This window comes from Pseudophryne corroboree, chromosome 1, assembly GCF_028390025.1.
Source record: "Pseudophryne corroboree isolate aPseCor3 chromosome 1, aPseCor3.hap2, whole genome shotgun sequence".
In the NCBI taxonomy this organism is placed as follows: domain Eukaryota; kingdom Metazoa; phylum Chordata; class Amphibia; order Anura; family Myobatrachidae; genus Pseudophryne; species Pseudophryne corroboree.
In genome coordinates this window covers 875,502,833-875,517,577 of record NC_086444.1, presented here as the reverse complement: position 1 = coordinate 875,517,577, position 14,745 = coordinate 875,502,833, and the positions used below count along the sequence as shown (strand labels likewise).

General features: G+C 47.0%; 1 protein-coding gene across 2 annotated transcripts in view; it reads left to right on the top strand.

Annotated features, from left to right (window-relative positions):
• The first annotated feature begins 510 nt into the window (after positions 1–510).
• Positions 511–14,745, top strand: part of LSM7 (LSM7 homolog, U6 small nuclear RNA and mRNA degradation associated) — a 57,541-nt gene continuing 43,306 nt past the window's right edge. Inside the window, exon 1 of one of the 2 annotated variants that reach the window (XM_063920071.1) lies at positions 511–612. In XM_063920071.1, the coding sequence (XP_063776141.1) occupies positions 583–612 (30 nt within the window). In that variant the 5' untranslated portion in view covers positions 511–582. Of the gene's footprint in view, positions 613–1,173; positions 1,373–14,745 lie in introns of those variants that run through there. The other variant, XM_063920072.1, reaches the window with a different exon arrangement.

Sequence of the window (14,745 nt, the reverse complement as noted above, 5' to 3'; positions counted from 1 at the left end):
TGCAAACAGACACATATTTCCCAGCTACAACGCAATTTAAGCACAATCAGCTGGAGAAGGTAGTCTGCAATTAAACACTGAGATTGCAGCCAATGAGCAGCATCTCGTTAATTCTTCTGATTGTCACCATTATCAGCAAGTACTTTGTTGCATTGGCAGAGCACCTGCAAGAATTACATATCCTGACAGACAAACATGCATCTGTGTCCAGATCTGACAAAGCTGGCCATACACCTAATTAGATTATCTGTTCAACAAGCGAAATAGTTGGCTGGTTGGAACAAAAATCTGGTAAAGTATGGGAGCAAATAACAAACAACCATATACTCTCAAACACTGGGAAACAGACAAAAACAATTTAAATTTGTTAAATCTGTTTTATGTAACCAACTTGTCTGAATGACAGTTTTTGTCCGTTTTCCAATGTTTAGGTCGGAGTATATGGTTGTTTGTCATTTGCTCCCATATATTACCAGATTTTTGCCCCAACCAGCCAATTAGTTGGATGGAGAATCTTAAAAGTGTATGGCCAGCATTAGATACCCATTCTTGCCTCTCTAATAAAGGAGCTGTAAGTGAAAGATGCAGCCAAATCTGCATATGGATAAAAACGTAAGTCTTTCTTCTGTTTATAGGTGGTATGGAAATATGTATTTTATGTAATAAAAAAGTTGTATATAATATATCCACCTCAAAAGCCCCAGATTGCTTATCTATAATCTACACAGTCCTGGATGCACTGTCTAAACTAGCTACTTTGTTTATTTTATTTTTAGCTTAGCTAAGAAACATTTACTTTGTTCTGTGTTATCTGGCAACTAGGGAGAAAGACGACAATGTACCTCTATGCTCAAACAAGGCTAATAGAATGAATCAATGAATGAAGGCAGTTTGTCCTGTGATAAATAAAGTTCGATGAATTTGCTGGTTACAAAGTAAGAATGTATTATTACATCTGTTAAAATGTGTCCCGTATTCATGGCTTTATTTGGACAGGTAAAACCCTTATGAGAAGAGGTCTAGCTATAGCACTGTGCTTCGAAAAAATGGCTCCGTGCTGGAGACCAAAGAGCAGTAACATTCCAATGCCGCGAAAAGCCTGATGTTGTCAGACTCTACCAAGAAATAAAACGAGGGGGAGGTTAGGTTTGCCAAATGCTATCGCAGGAGCATGTATGAGACATTAGGCGCCGTACAGATGGTGCAGCAGCCGGCATTGTTATAGTACTGTGCTGCAAGGCACGGAGACATGTGACGGGAATGAGCAGCGTGTGAGCAGCAGAGCGTGTGGCGCCCCCTGGGCCGGTTATAGTGGCCGCACCCGGAGCAGGGGGTGGGGAAAGGAAAGCGGCGTCGGCGCGGAAACATGGCGGTGAGTAGTGCAGCGGCGCGATGCTGGGGCTGACACCTGTCTTTCGCGATATCCCTGCAGATAGGCGATGTGCAGAGGATGAAGTTAAACGCTGCGGGTGCAGGTTAGGGCGCTGTGTGTAGGGTGGGGGGGATCGGGCTAGCAGGGAACACCGTGCGGTGCAGCGGCATGCTGAGGTGGCTGAGCTGCCAAATGAATGTGTGCCACAAGGGCTTCATTGCATGATGTGTAGTGCTGTTATATGCACAGGAGAAGTAACAAGGGGGTGTGGGAAGGTAATGGCCAAGGATGCATCTGACAGATAAGGGTATTTCTCTATCGTCCTAGTGGATGCTGGGGTTCCTGAAAGGACCATGGGGAATAGCGGCTCCGCAGGAGACAGGGCACAAAAAGTAAAGCTTTAGGATCAGGTGGTGTGCACTGGCTCCTCCCCCTATGACCCTCCTCCAAGCCTCAGTTAGATTTTTGTGCCCGGCTGAGAAGGGTGCAATCTAGGTGGCTCTCCTCTAAAGAGCTGCTTAGAAAAGTTTAGCTTAGGTTTTTTATTTTACAGTGAGTCCTGCTGGCAACAGGATCACTGCAACGAGGGACTTAGGGGAGAAGAAGTGAACTCACCTGCGTGCAGGATGGATTGGCTTCTTGGCTACTGGACATTAGCTCCAGAGGGACGATCACAGGTACAGCCTGGATGGTCACCGGAGCCTCGCCGCCGGCCCCCTTGCAGATGCTGAAACGAGAAGAGGTCCAGAATCGGCGGCAGAAGACTCCTCAGTCTTCTTAAGGTAGCGCACAGCACTGCAGCTGTGCGCCATTTTCCTCTCAGCACACTTCACACGGCAGTCACTGAGGGTGCAGGGCGCTGGGAGGGGGGCGCCCTGGGAGGCAAATGAAAACCTTTTTTGGCTAAAAATACCTCACATATAGCCTCCGGGGGCTATATGGAGATATTTAACCCCTGCCAGAATCCGTTAAGAGCGGGAGACGAGGCCGCCGAAAAAGGGGCGGGGCCTATCTCCTCAGCACACAGCGCCATTTTCCCTCACAGAAAGGCTGGAGGGAAGGCTCCCAGGCTCTCCCCTGCACTGCACTACAGAAACAGGGTTAAAACAGAGAGGGGGGGCACTAATTTGGCGTTAGAAATATATAAAAAAGATGCTATAAGGGAAAACACTTATATAAGGTTGTCCCTATATAATTATAGCGTTTTTGGTGTGTGCTGGCAAACTCTCCCTCTGTCTCTCCAAAGGGCTAGTAGGTCCTGTCCTCTATCAGAGCATTCCCTGTGTGTGTGCTGTGTGTCGGTACGTGTGTGTCGACATGTATGAGGACGATGTTGGTGAGGAGGCGGAGCAATTGCCTGTAATGGTGATGTCACTCTCTAGGGAGTCGACACCGGAATGGATGGCTTATTTAGGGAATTACGTGATAATGTCAACACGCGCCAAGGTCGGTTGACGACATGAGACGGCCGACAAACAATTAGTACCGGTCCAGACGTCTCAAAAACACCGTCAGGGGTTTTAAAACACCCGTTTACTTTAGTCGGTCGACACAGACACAGACAGGGACACTGAATCCAGTGTCGACGGTGAATAAACAAACGTATTCCTTATTAGGGCCACACGTTAAGGGCAATGAAGGAGGTGTTACATATTTCTGATACTACAAGTACCACAAAAGAGGGTATTATGTGGGATGTGAAAAAACTACCGTAGTTTTTCCTGAATCAGATAAATTAAATGAAGTGTGTGATGATGCGTGGGTTCCCCCCGATAGAAAATATGGGCGGTATACCCTTTCCCGCCAGAAGTTAGGGCGCGTTGGGAAACACCCCTTAGGGTGGATAAGGCGCTCACACGCTTATCAGAACAAGTGGCGGTACCGTCTATAGATAGGGCCGTCCTCAAGGAGCCAGCTGACAGGAGGCTGGAAAAATATCATAAAAAGTATATACACACATACTGGTGTTATACTGCGACCAGCGATCGCCTCAGCCTGGATGTGCAGAGCTGGGGTGGCTTGGTCGGATTCCCTGACTAAAAATATTGATACCCTTGACAGGGACAGTATTTTATGGACTATAGAGCATTTAAAGGATGTATTTCTATATATGCGAGATGCACAGAGGGATATTTGCACTCTGGCATCAAGAGTAAGTGCGATGTCCATATCTGCCAGAAGATGTTTATGGACACGACAGTGGTCAGGTGATGCAGATTCCAAACGGCACAAAGGTGTATTGCCGTATAAAGGAAGAGGAGTTATTTGGGGTCGGTCCATCGGACCTGGTGGCCACGGCAACTGCTGGAAAATCCACCGTTTTTACCCTAAGTCACATCTCTGCAGAAAAAGACACCGTCTTTTCAGCTTCAGTCCTTTCGTCCCTATAAGAGTCATATCTGCCCAGGGATAGAGGAAAGGGAAGAAGACTGCAGCAGGCAGCCCATTCCCGGGAACAGAAGCGTTCCACCGCTTCTGACAAGCTCTCAGCATGACGCTGAGACCGTACAGGACCCCTGGATCCTACAAGTAGTATCCCAGGGGTACAGTTTGGAATGTCGAGACGTTTCCCCTGCGCAGGCTCCTGAAGTCTGCTTTACCAAGGTCTCCCTCCGACAAGGAGGCAGTATGGGAAAAAATTCACGAGCTGTATTCCCAGCAGGTGATAATTAAATTACCTCTCCTACAACAAGAAAAGGGGGTATTATTCCACACTATATTGTGGTACTGAAGCCAGAAGGCTAGGTGAGACCTATTCTAAATCTAAAAAAATTTGAACACTTACAAAGGTTCAAATCAAGATGGAGTCACTCAGAGCAGTGATAACGAACCGGGAAGAAGGGGACTATCTGGTGTCCCGAGACATCAGGGATGCTTACCTCCATGTCCCAAATTTGCCCTTATCACTAAGGGTACCTCAGGTTCGTGGTACAGAACTGTCACTATCAGTTTCAGACGCTGCCGTTTGGATTGTCTACGGCACCCCGGGTCTTTACCAAGGTAATGGCCGAAATGATGGTTCTTCTTCGAAGAAAAGGCGTCTTAATTATCCCTTACTTGGACGATCTCCTGATAAGGGCAAAGTCCAGGGAACAGTTGGAGGTCGGAGTAGCACTATCTCGGATACTGTTACAACAGCAGGGGTGGATTTTAAATATTCCAAAATCGCAGCTGATCCCGACAACAAGTCTCCAGTGCTTACGGATGATTCTGGACACAGTCCAGAAAAAGGTGTTTCTCCCGGAAGAGAAAGCCAGGGAGTTATCCGAGCTAGTCAGGAACCTCCTAAAATCAGTGCATCATTGCACAAGGGCCATGGTAAAAAAATGGTGACTTCCTTCGAAGCAATTCCAGTCGGCAGATTTCATGCAAGAACTTTTCAGTGGGATCTGCTGGACAAATGGTCCGGATCGCATCTTCAGATGCATCAGCGGATAACCCTATATCCAAGGACAAGGGTGTCTCTCCTGTGGTGGTTACAGAGTGCTCATCTTCTAGAGGGCCGCAGATTCGGCATTCAGTTTTGGATGTTGGTGACCACGGAGGCCAGCCCGAGAGGCTGGGGAGCAGTCACACAAGGAAAAAATTTCCAGGGAGTGTGATCAAGTCTGGAGATTTTTCTCCACATAAATATAGCTAAGGGTAAATTTATAATGCTCTAAGCTTAGCAAGACCTCTGCTTCAAGGTCAGCCGGTATTGATCCAGTGGGATAAAACATCACGGCAGTCGCCCACGTAAATAGACAGGGCGGCACAAGAAGCAGGAGGGCAGTGGCAAAAACTGCAAGGACTTTTCGCTGGGCGGAAAATCATGTGATAGCACTGTCAGCAGTGTTTCATTCCGGGAATGGAAACTGGGAAGCAGACTTCCTCAGTAGGCACGACCTCCACCCGGCAGAGTGGGAACTTCATGGGGAAGTTTTCCACATAATTGTAAACCGTTGGGAATTACCAAAGGTGGACATGATGGCGTCCCGTCTGAACAAAAAACGGGACAGGTATTGCGCCAGGTTAAGAGACCCTCAGGCAATAGCTGTGGACGTTCTGGTAACACCGTGGGTGTACCAGTCGGTGTATGTGTTCCATCCTCTGCTTTTCATACCTAAGGTACTGAGAATTATAAGACGTAGAGGAGTAAGAACTATACTCATGGCTCCGGATTGGCCAAGAAGGACTTGGTACCCGGAACTTCAAGAGATGCTCACAGAGGACTTATGGCCTCTGCCGCTAAGAAGGGACTTGTTTCAGCAAGTACCATGTCTGTTCCAAGACTTACCGCAGCTGCGTTTGACGGCATGGCGGTGGAACGCCGGATCCTAAGGGAAAAGGCATTCAGGAAGAGGTCATTCCTACCCTGGTAAAAGCCAGAAAGGAGGTGACCGCACAACATTATCACCACATGTGGCGAAAATATGTTGCGTGGTGTGAGGCCAGGAAGGCCCCACGAAGAAATTTCAACTAGGTCGATTCCTGCATTTCTTGCAAACAGGAGTGTCTATGGGCCTCAAATTGGGGTCCATTAAGGTTCAAATTTCGGCCCTGTCGATTTTTCTTCCAGAAAGAATTGGCTTCAGTTCCTGAAGTCCAGAAGTTTGTTAAGGGAGTATTGCATATACAACCCCCTTTTGTGCCTCCAGTGGCACTGTGGGATCTCAACGTAGTTCTGGGATTCCTCAAAACACATTGGTTTAAAACCAGTCAAATCTGTGGATTTGAAGCATCTCACATGAAAAGTGAACATGCTCTTGGACCTGGCCTGGACCAGGCGAGTGTCAAATTGGTGGTTTTTTTCTCAAAAAAGCCCATATCTGTTTGTCCATTCGGACAGGGCAGAGCTGCGGACTCGTCCCCAGTTCTCTCCCTAAGGTGGTGTCAGTGTTTCACCTGAACCAGCTTATTGTGGTGTCTTGCGCCTACTAGGGACTTGGAGGACTCCAAGTTGCTAGATGTGGTCAGGGCCCTGAAAATATAGGTTCCAGGACGGCTGGAGTCAGGAAAACTGACTTGCTGTTATCCTGTATGCACCCAACAAACTGGGTGCTCTTGCTTTTAAGCAGACTTTTGCTAGTTGGATGTGTAATACAATTCAGCTTGCACATTCTGTGGCAGGCCTGCCACAGCCAAAATATGTAAATGCCCATTCCACAAGGAAGGTGGGCTCATCTTGGGCGGCTGCCCGAGGGGTCTCGGCTTTACAACTTTGCCGAGCGGCTATTTAGTCAGGGGCAAACACGTTTGTAAAATCCTACAAATTTGATACCCTGGCTAAGGAGGACCTGGAGTTCTCTCATTCGGTGCTACAGAGTCATCCGCACTCTCCCGCCCGTTTGGGAGCTTTGGTATAATCCCCATGGTCCTTTCAGGAACCCCAGCATCCACTAGGACGATAGAGAAAATAAGAATTTACTTACCGATAATTCTATTTCTCGGAGTCCGTAGTGGATGCTGGGCGCCCATCCCAAGTGCGGATTATCTGCATTACTTGTACATAGTTACAAAAATCGGGTTATTATTGTTGTGAGCCATCTTTTCAGAGGCTCCGCTGTTATCATACTGTTAACTGGGTTCAGATCACAGGTTGTACAGTGTGATTGGTGTGGCTGGTATGAGTCTTACCCGGGATTCATAAATCCTTCCTTATTGTGTACGCTCGTCCGGGCACAGTACCTAACTGAGGCTTGGAGGAGGGTCATAGGGGGAGGAGCCAGTGCACACCACCTGATCCTAAAGCTTTACTTTTTGTGCCCTGTCTCCTGCGGAGCCGCTATTCCCCATGGTCCTTTCAGGAACCCCAGCATCCACTATGGACTCCGAGAAATAGAATTATCGGTAAGTAAATTCTTATTTTTTGTTGTTATTATTCTCGTTTATGTGGCGCCACAAGGGTTCCGCAGCACTTAGCGAAGTACACACAAATTAGTAAAACAATGGCTAAAGGCACGGTATGATTTATAAACACTATGGCCATTTTCGTATGAAATGTCAAATCGTTTAAAAACTGTGAAAATGCAGAAAGATCTGAGGAGGTGGACTTATGGTAGCATGGATATGCCCAACACCCTGCCCCCACCTTCGCTCGCCACTGCCGGCATAAGCAAGTGTGTATAAACTTGCAGATACCAGCACCCCGCCGGGTTCGGTCGCTCGCAATGTGTCGTTTGGGCACATCTCGTACTGGTGTGGTGACCTTTACAGTACAAGACCATGTAGGACAAGTATTTATTAACAGTATCTTATATAACGCAGCAAGTTCCTGGGTAATGAAAAAAAAATTAAAGTCATAGAGGTAGGAAGGCCCTGCTTACAATCTATAGGAAAATAGTACCTTTCCTTGTGTATACATGCCTATCTATTGCATAGTTGTCCGCCAGATTGCAAAGGTTCTTGGTGGGCCGTATGATCTGGTCATACAGCAATGATGAACCGGGGTCCAGAGGAAGGATGAGAAGACGTGAGGATATGTGTGGACTGTGCGCAGGGATTCAATTTGATAGGAAGGCTTATGAAAGTTATGTGGGCGGTTCTGGAATTTGATACTCTTGCCTGAAGAGGTGAGTTTTCAGGGAATGCTTGTAGGTTTGGGGACTAGAGCAGAGTCTTATTACAAGTAAGCGGTATATTAATATTGCTGCATGAGGGACAGGACACTGAAACATCAGGGTGGCAGAAACTGAAGGCTAGGTGCCATTGTATGGAGTATAAAATAGTGCAAGAGAGGAAAAGCACATGAGCAGGGAGGGCCCTGCTCATGAGAGCTTACATTCTGAAGGGTAGGGGCAGACAGATGGGCTAGAAGTGAGCATGGAACAGAGGGGATTGGGTTTGAAATGCCCGGGGTTGGCATAGCATCCCGTAAGTATTTTACTCCTCCCGTCCCCTAACCCTCTGGGGTTGTTGGCTATGGCTAACTTGGGCTTGTAAGAGAGGGGAGTGGACACAGGGGATGCAGTCAATATACTGACAGCTGTCTGGATCCCTGTGTTCAGGAGACCAATGCCGGAATCTCGTCAGCCGGCATTTTACTGATAGACAGAATCCCGACACCCACCTGCTATTCCCACTCGGTTGGTGGGTCCACACTACCAACCGACTGGGGATAGAACCTGTGACAAGTGAAGCGAGCCACAGGGCCCGATGCGTGGCAAGTGCAGCAAGGATATGGTATGTATCCCAGCCATAGTATGCTTGGAAAGGAAGATGAGCCTGGGCAGCAGCATTGAAGATAGATTGGAGTGGAGAGAGGAGTTTGTAAGGGAGGCCAGATAGGAGATTACAGTAGTCCATTCAGGAGATGACCAGTGAGTGGATGGGTCTTGGTAGCATTCAGGGGGAGAGAGGGTCTGATTATGGAACTATTTTTGAGATGGAAATGGCAGGACTGAGGGGGTCATTCAGACCTGATCACAGCTGCTGCATTCGTGGGGTCTGCACACTGGCTGCCGTGTGCGTGCGTGACCTTACACAGTGTGATTGACAGCGGTGGCGTTGGGGGGAGCGAATATGGCCGGAAGGGGGCAGGTGCGTTTTTGTGAGACGGCTGCATGACATCACATGTAGCCGCTCCAATTAAAAAAAATGGTGGTGGACCACCTGACGCTTGCGCTGCCAGTGGTCAACCTTAATTCGATGTATCCACAAAGTATATGCAGACACATCGGGGAGCGGCCCGTCACACATGCTGGGTGGCCCCCAACATGTGCGGAGGTGATCTGCGTCAATCTCTGAATAAGGTCCTGAGAGAGCTACTGAATGTGTAGTTTGAAGAAGACGAAGGAATCAAGAATAACTCCAAGATGATGTACGTGAGGGCTAGAGGAGATCAGCTCAGTCTGAAGGTGGGTACACACTTAGCGATATAGTGAACTACATCGCTCGTTTTCCCCCTCCTGAATGGTATAGTTTACTATATCGCCCAGTGTGTATGCTGATGACAACGAGCGATGCGTGGCCCCGCAGGTCATTAACGACCCTCTGTCTCAGCCTTGCAAAGCAGCATGCTCCGGCCGGCTGCGTCATGACCTCACTGTGCAATATCATGAGTGTGTACGCCTGCTGTCTGGCAGTCTAGCCAGGTAGGGGAAACACTAGGCAATTTCGCTCACCGAGCCCATCGCCTAGTGTGTACCCACCTCTAGACATGCTAAATTTAAGAAAGCGCAGGGACATCCAACAAGAAGAGATTAGAGGGGTGGGGGAAAGGACAAGGAATTGTGTAGGAGAGGAGTACTTGGATAAAAATCTATCTCCATCTTTCAAGTATGTATAGCATTATATTTAAATCCTTGTGATGAAAGTGTGTATAAGGTCAGGGTTAGAACATAGGTTTTCAGATGACAATAATTACCATGGGAGCCCATTATTTGAAAGATATGACTTGATGCGACATCGTCTGCGATGGAACCCCGACATTGGCAAGTGCATACACGCTTGCCGGTGCATACACACTTGCAGATGTCGGCTACGACGTGTGCACACACTATACAATATCGCAACTAACCAGCCGGATTGTATGCGATATTGCATAGTGTGTACGCACCCTTAGTGACCGGTTGATTAAGATCGCGCACGTTAAGTGTCCTCTTTATTGGCTCCTGTAGTATTTTTTTTTTGCATATTAAAGGGTCGCATCATTTGAAAGAGGAGGTTGTCTTTCAAATAGTGGCGTACCTGACATTTTTAAAGCCAGGATAGGGTAAATTTTCCTCCATCCCTGGACATTACAATCATTTGTGTAGGAGGTGTGTTCCCTGACTATCACCAGAGAATAACTTCTAGGGTCACATAATTTAAAAAAGGGGATTCTCCTGTTTCTAAAAGAGGATACCACTGAGTTTGAGGTGTTAATGTCGATATTATCTTAGACCGTAAAGCTATACCTCTAAATACACTTTTACCGTGGAGCCGCTAGACTGAATACACGTGCTACGCACTTTGTACGCTATTTGCGTACAGAGTCCCGCACGTGGTACGTACTTGGTGTATCCACGCCGCGCTGAGTGTACAGAGTACACACAGCGTGCGCACACACAATTGATAACCTTTAAACCTTGATAGTGATACAATGCAATGATATGATTACACTTTAAACCCTTAGCAGCAAAGTACTGCAATGATGTTATACCTTAAACCTTAAGTAGCGCTGACGGTATAAAGTACCCGCAGTGCGTTCACCTTATCAAGACTTATAAACCTTATACAGATAAATATACTTTAAAACCCTTGCAGGAAAGTGAAGACACAACACCGATTTGTAGTTGAAACCACAGGGTTCTAAGGCCACCGTGGATTATTCCAAAAGGTAAAACAGTACAAATCATACACTACAGGCTAACAAGATAAATCTAAACAGAATAATGGCTACAGAGAATGTACATACGTGAGAATGTTCGTAAGCGCAACCCGGCCGGTCCTCCGCTCGTCACATAGATAGCGTTCAGAGTCTTCTGACCAGCCAGGCAACAATGGGCTTTTTATACACAACTTACATACACAATACAATGGTCACTGTAATCGCATTGTCCATTGGACACAGAGATGTCTTTTCATTACAGTAGAGGTCATAGGTTGATTTGAAAAGATGGGCGATGTCTTTCCCCAACTGCTCTGGTGGGTGGTATCCACTGGATTCCCGCCGCATACATAATATACAGTTAATATCTATATTCTACTTTTGCACATAACTATACACAGGAACATGCGATCTTTCTCTAACCAACACCGGAATGTTACTCTTAAAATACCCTACAGCTGGATACTAGACATCACCTTCCAACCTTTATCTGACCCTTCCTATCATGCAAAGGCGAATCCCTTAGTCCTGGAACTGTTTAAACTATTAATACTCGCTGATGTGGTGCAGGGGAGCTATGGGTACAAAATGCACTATTTTGGTTAAATATGTAATGTTCTAATAACCCTCTATGCGCTCACAAACTCCACCGTAAATGCGCATACCACGCGCTAAGGCGCATGGCCGTGGGAAGCTACTTTACGCAAATTGCGTATATGTGCACGCACGGTAGACTGAGTGCACGCGCAGCGGGCATGTGCATGGGGTTAGTACAGGGTATATGCATTACAATATTTTTCGACTTTGACAGTCCACCATTTGGCAGTCAACAATAACTGCCACTATCTAAACATTAAACAGGAAAAATATACAATACAATATCTACAAATGGTTGGATAAAAATATACAATACATTATCCATAAATGGTTGGATGGTAGGCGGAGAGGTGTAGGCGGGAAATGTATGACCTAGTGGGATAGTAAAAGCATGTATGTATGAAATCCATGTCTGAGGGGCATGTATCATCGTGCCGTATATGTTCTAGATAAGCTTCGAGGTATTGCGAAGTATACATTAAATCCTTCTCATCCCGTATTAAGGGTCTGTAAGTGGGCCAACAAACACTACCGAGCTCTTTTCGGCTTCTTGTTCCAACAAATGGGGTGCACATTTAGTTGATGATACATGGAGGGGGAACACATGTGAATGCTAATATGTGGATTTCACCTGTCGACTATGTGTGTCACTACCTGAAGGTTATAGAGATGAGGATAAGATACAAATGTACAATACATTCACATAACATTTTCGTAATCATTCTTGGGTGTTGATTGAAGTCTTCTCCGGATGGGTGTATTTTTTGCTGAGGGAAAACAAAGGAGAAACGGGTGAAAGAAACGGACCGTGGAATCACGTTTTATCACAACATTGTCTCTATTGATGGGTCATAAATTAAATCGGTTGCTGTGCCAATGCCCCTGCTCCTCAAACTCATCACTTTGGTACCGTGCTTGCGCCGCGTTAAAATTCGAACACACCTAAATATCAAACCAATCATTATGACAACTCCCAGGATACAAAGGAGAAACTTTCCTACACTCACGATAATATTTTGAGTCCATTCTCCTAAACCTGAGAACCAATTGCGTGGGTTCAACCATGAGACCCAGCCGGTCAGTTCATTACTCACAGCAGTAAGGGTAAGGTTGTGTCTCCTCCGGAACTCCCACTTCAATTGCAAGATATCGTCCATCTTTTGATCTATGACCTCGGTTGGGTCATCAGTGCTGTTTGTAATGTACGTGCATAGTGTTCACTCTAGGAGTGAAAAGGGGCAGGGCGCCGGACTCAGGGGGGCACATGTGCGCGCGCGGCGTCCGAAATGGGGGCGCGGTCACGCAAATTAGGGGGCGTGGTCACGCCTCCGTCATTTTAGGGGGCGGTGCGGCCCACAGACGCTACTATAGAGAGTGTCTGTGGCCGCCGACGTCACTGTTGGGGGCGTGCCCAGCACCTCCGTCGGTGCTGGGCTTCCCCCAGCCCTCTCCCAATGCGTGAATGGATGCCGCGCGCATGCGCACGGCATCTATACACGCCGGGAGGGCAGGGAGCGGGCGGCTGTTCTAGCAGGGCGCCGCAAAAGGGGCAGGGCGGGTTTTGCCTGTTAAAAAACGGGCAGGGCGCGGCGCCCTGCTAAAACAGCCTAGAGTGAACACTACGCAGCACTTCACACCATACCGAGTTGCCAAGGTGACACAGTACCCGCCTGTCACCGCTGTGATATAATTGAGGACCATCCTGTGCTGGATCAGTTCCGTTTTGTAAGCTTGCAACTCCCTCCCTGTATACCTGAAGGTGTCATCCTACATCTCGGTGATATTATCTATTAGGTACGCTAGCGCGTGGATATACCTATAATTTATAATTCCTCTGGCGGTACAGTTGATGTCTAACGCAAGTAGGAATTGAATCCCGGTGGATTCGTGGATCAAATCAGAGGCTGCGTGCTCTGTCCTATCTATAAGGTGTCTCTTAACGATGTGTTCGTAGTGAGTATGAGTGTAAGGAGCTTGAGCATTGCGGTGAACGTCTTTCATCTTATTATGGGTTATGGTCATAACTTCTGGCAACACTCTTCCAATGTAACAACACAATCCCTCTGAGTTTGGGGCAAGCCACTTATACGCCTTCCTCCCGCATATGAAATATGCATCATCGGGGAGGACATATGGGACAGAATATGACAATACCATATTGCAAACCTTCCAAGTGAAAAATCCTATCCATAACTCATCTGTTCGGTACACGTATCAGGCTGTATGATATGCGCACAGTACCCTGGTGATACTTCTCCAACCTGCATGGTCCTACTTCCTAGAGTATACCTATACCGAAAATACCTTCCACCGTCGGCTATTTGGCGTATAAGTTCAGAGTCTACGGGTATTCTGTCGGCTCTGTGTGAAAATGCCATGGTTTGGTTATTCCATGTCACTTCCCAATTTCCCGGCTTTCGGGAATTGGAAATGTTGAAACATACTAAGGATCTATCCACATGATATTGGTGGAGCTTCAAACTAGGGGGCCTAGAAATATTAAATTTCTTGTCCACCGGTCTCCCACCCCGTAATTCAAGTACCTCATCTATTGTTAAAGGATACGGTACTAGTCCTGACTTGCTCTGACCTTGAGGTACTTGTGAGCACACCCAGCATTCTGTTTTGGTTTAAAACCTTACCCACTAATGAGTGATAATCACTCAATGGATGACGGTCCATGTTGATATTAAGCTTGGACTGACATCTCTGGATGCACCCGTCCTCCACTATGTTTTCACAGTTTCTACAAATACAATTTTCCTCAGCTAATAACCCTTCACAGTGCCTCCTAGTTTCTTGACTACCAGATCGTTTTCTGATACTCGCCTTTGCTCGGTGGATGTGTTGCTCTTGGAATTCTACAAATCCGTCCTTGTCATCAGAACCCATTCCAGATCCTTTCTCGACCTCTCTGGTACTCTCACCGAAACAGACTGCTCTGGTCAACAACAGGGTCAACAGGAAAACCCGGAATGCAGTCTCTTGGGGTAAGTCCATCTTGTTAAGGGGAGAGAAAAGGGGGAGGAAAGGAGGGTAGTGGGAGGTGGAGTAAATAATAAAAAGGAAAAAGAAATTTGGTGCGACAACCGCCTCTGGTCTTGTAGTTGTCACGGCACCCAAGCACGGAGAACAGTCCTGCCTCTCAACCTTCCCGGAACAGGTACTCCAGTGATACGATTTCCTCTACACTCTGCTCTTTGTCACGGGCTCTCTCTGGGTCAGCGACCTTCTTACAGTGGGACGAGTGAACCCAAGTCTCTTTCTCGGCAACCTTTAATGCTGTCGTGCTGGTTAGTAGGACTTGGTACGGTCCTTCCCACCTGTCAATGAGGCAACCTGAGCGTAGAAAATTTCGAATCATTACATAATCCCCAGGTTCAATGTCATGACAATTACTGTTTGGTAGGTCAGGAATCACCAGCTTTAGATTTCTGTTTTGATTCATCAACTGCTGGCTCATCTTAACCATATTTCTCTAACATCC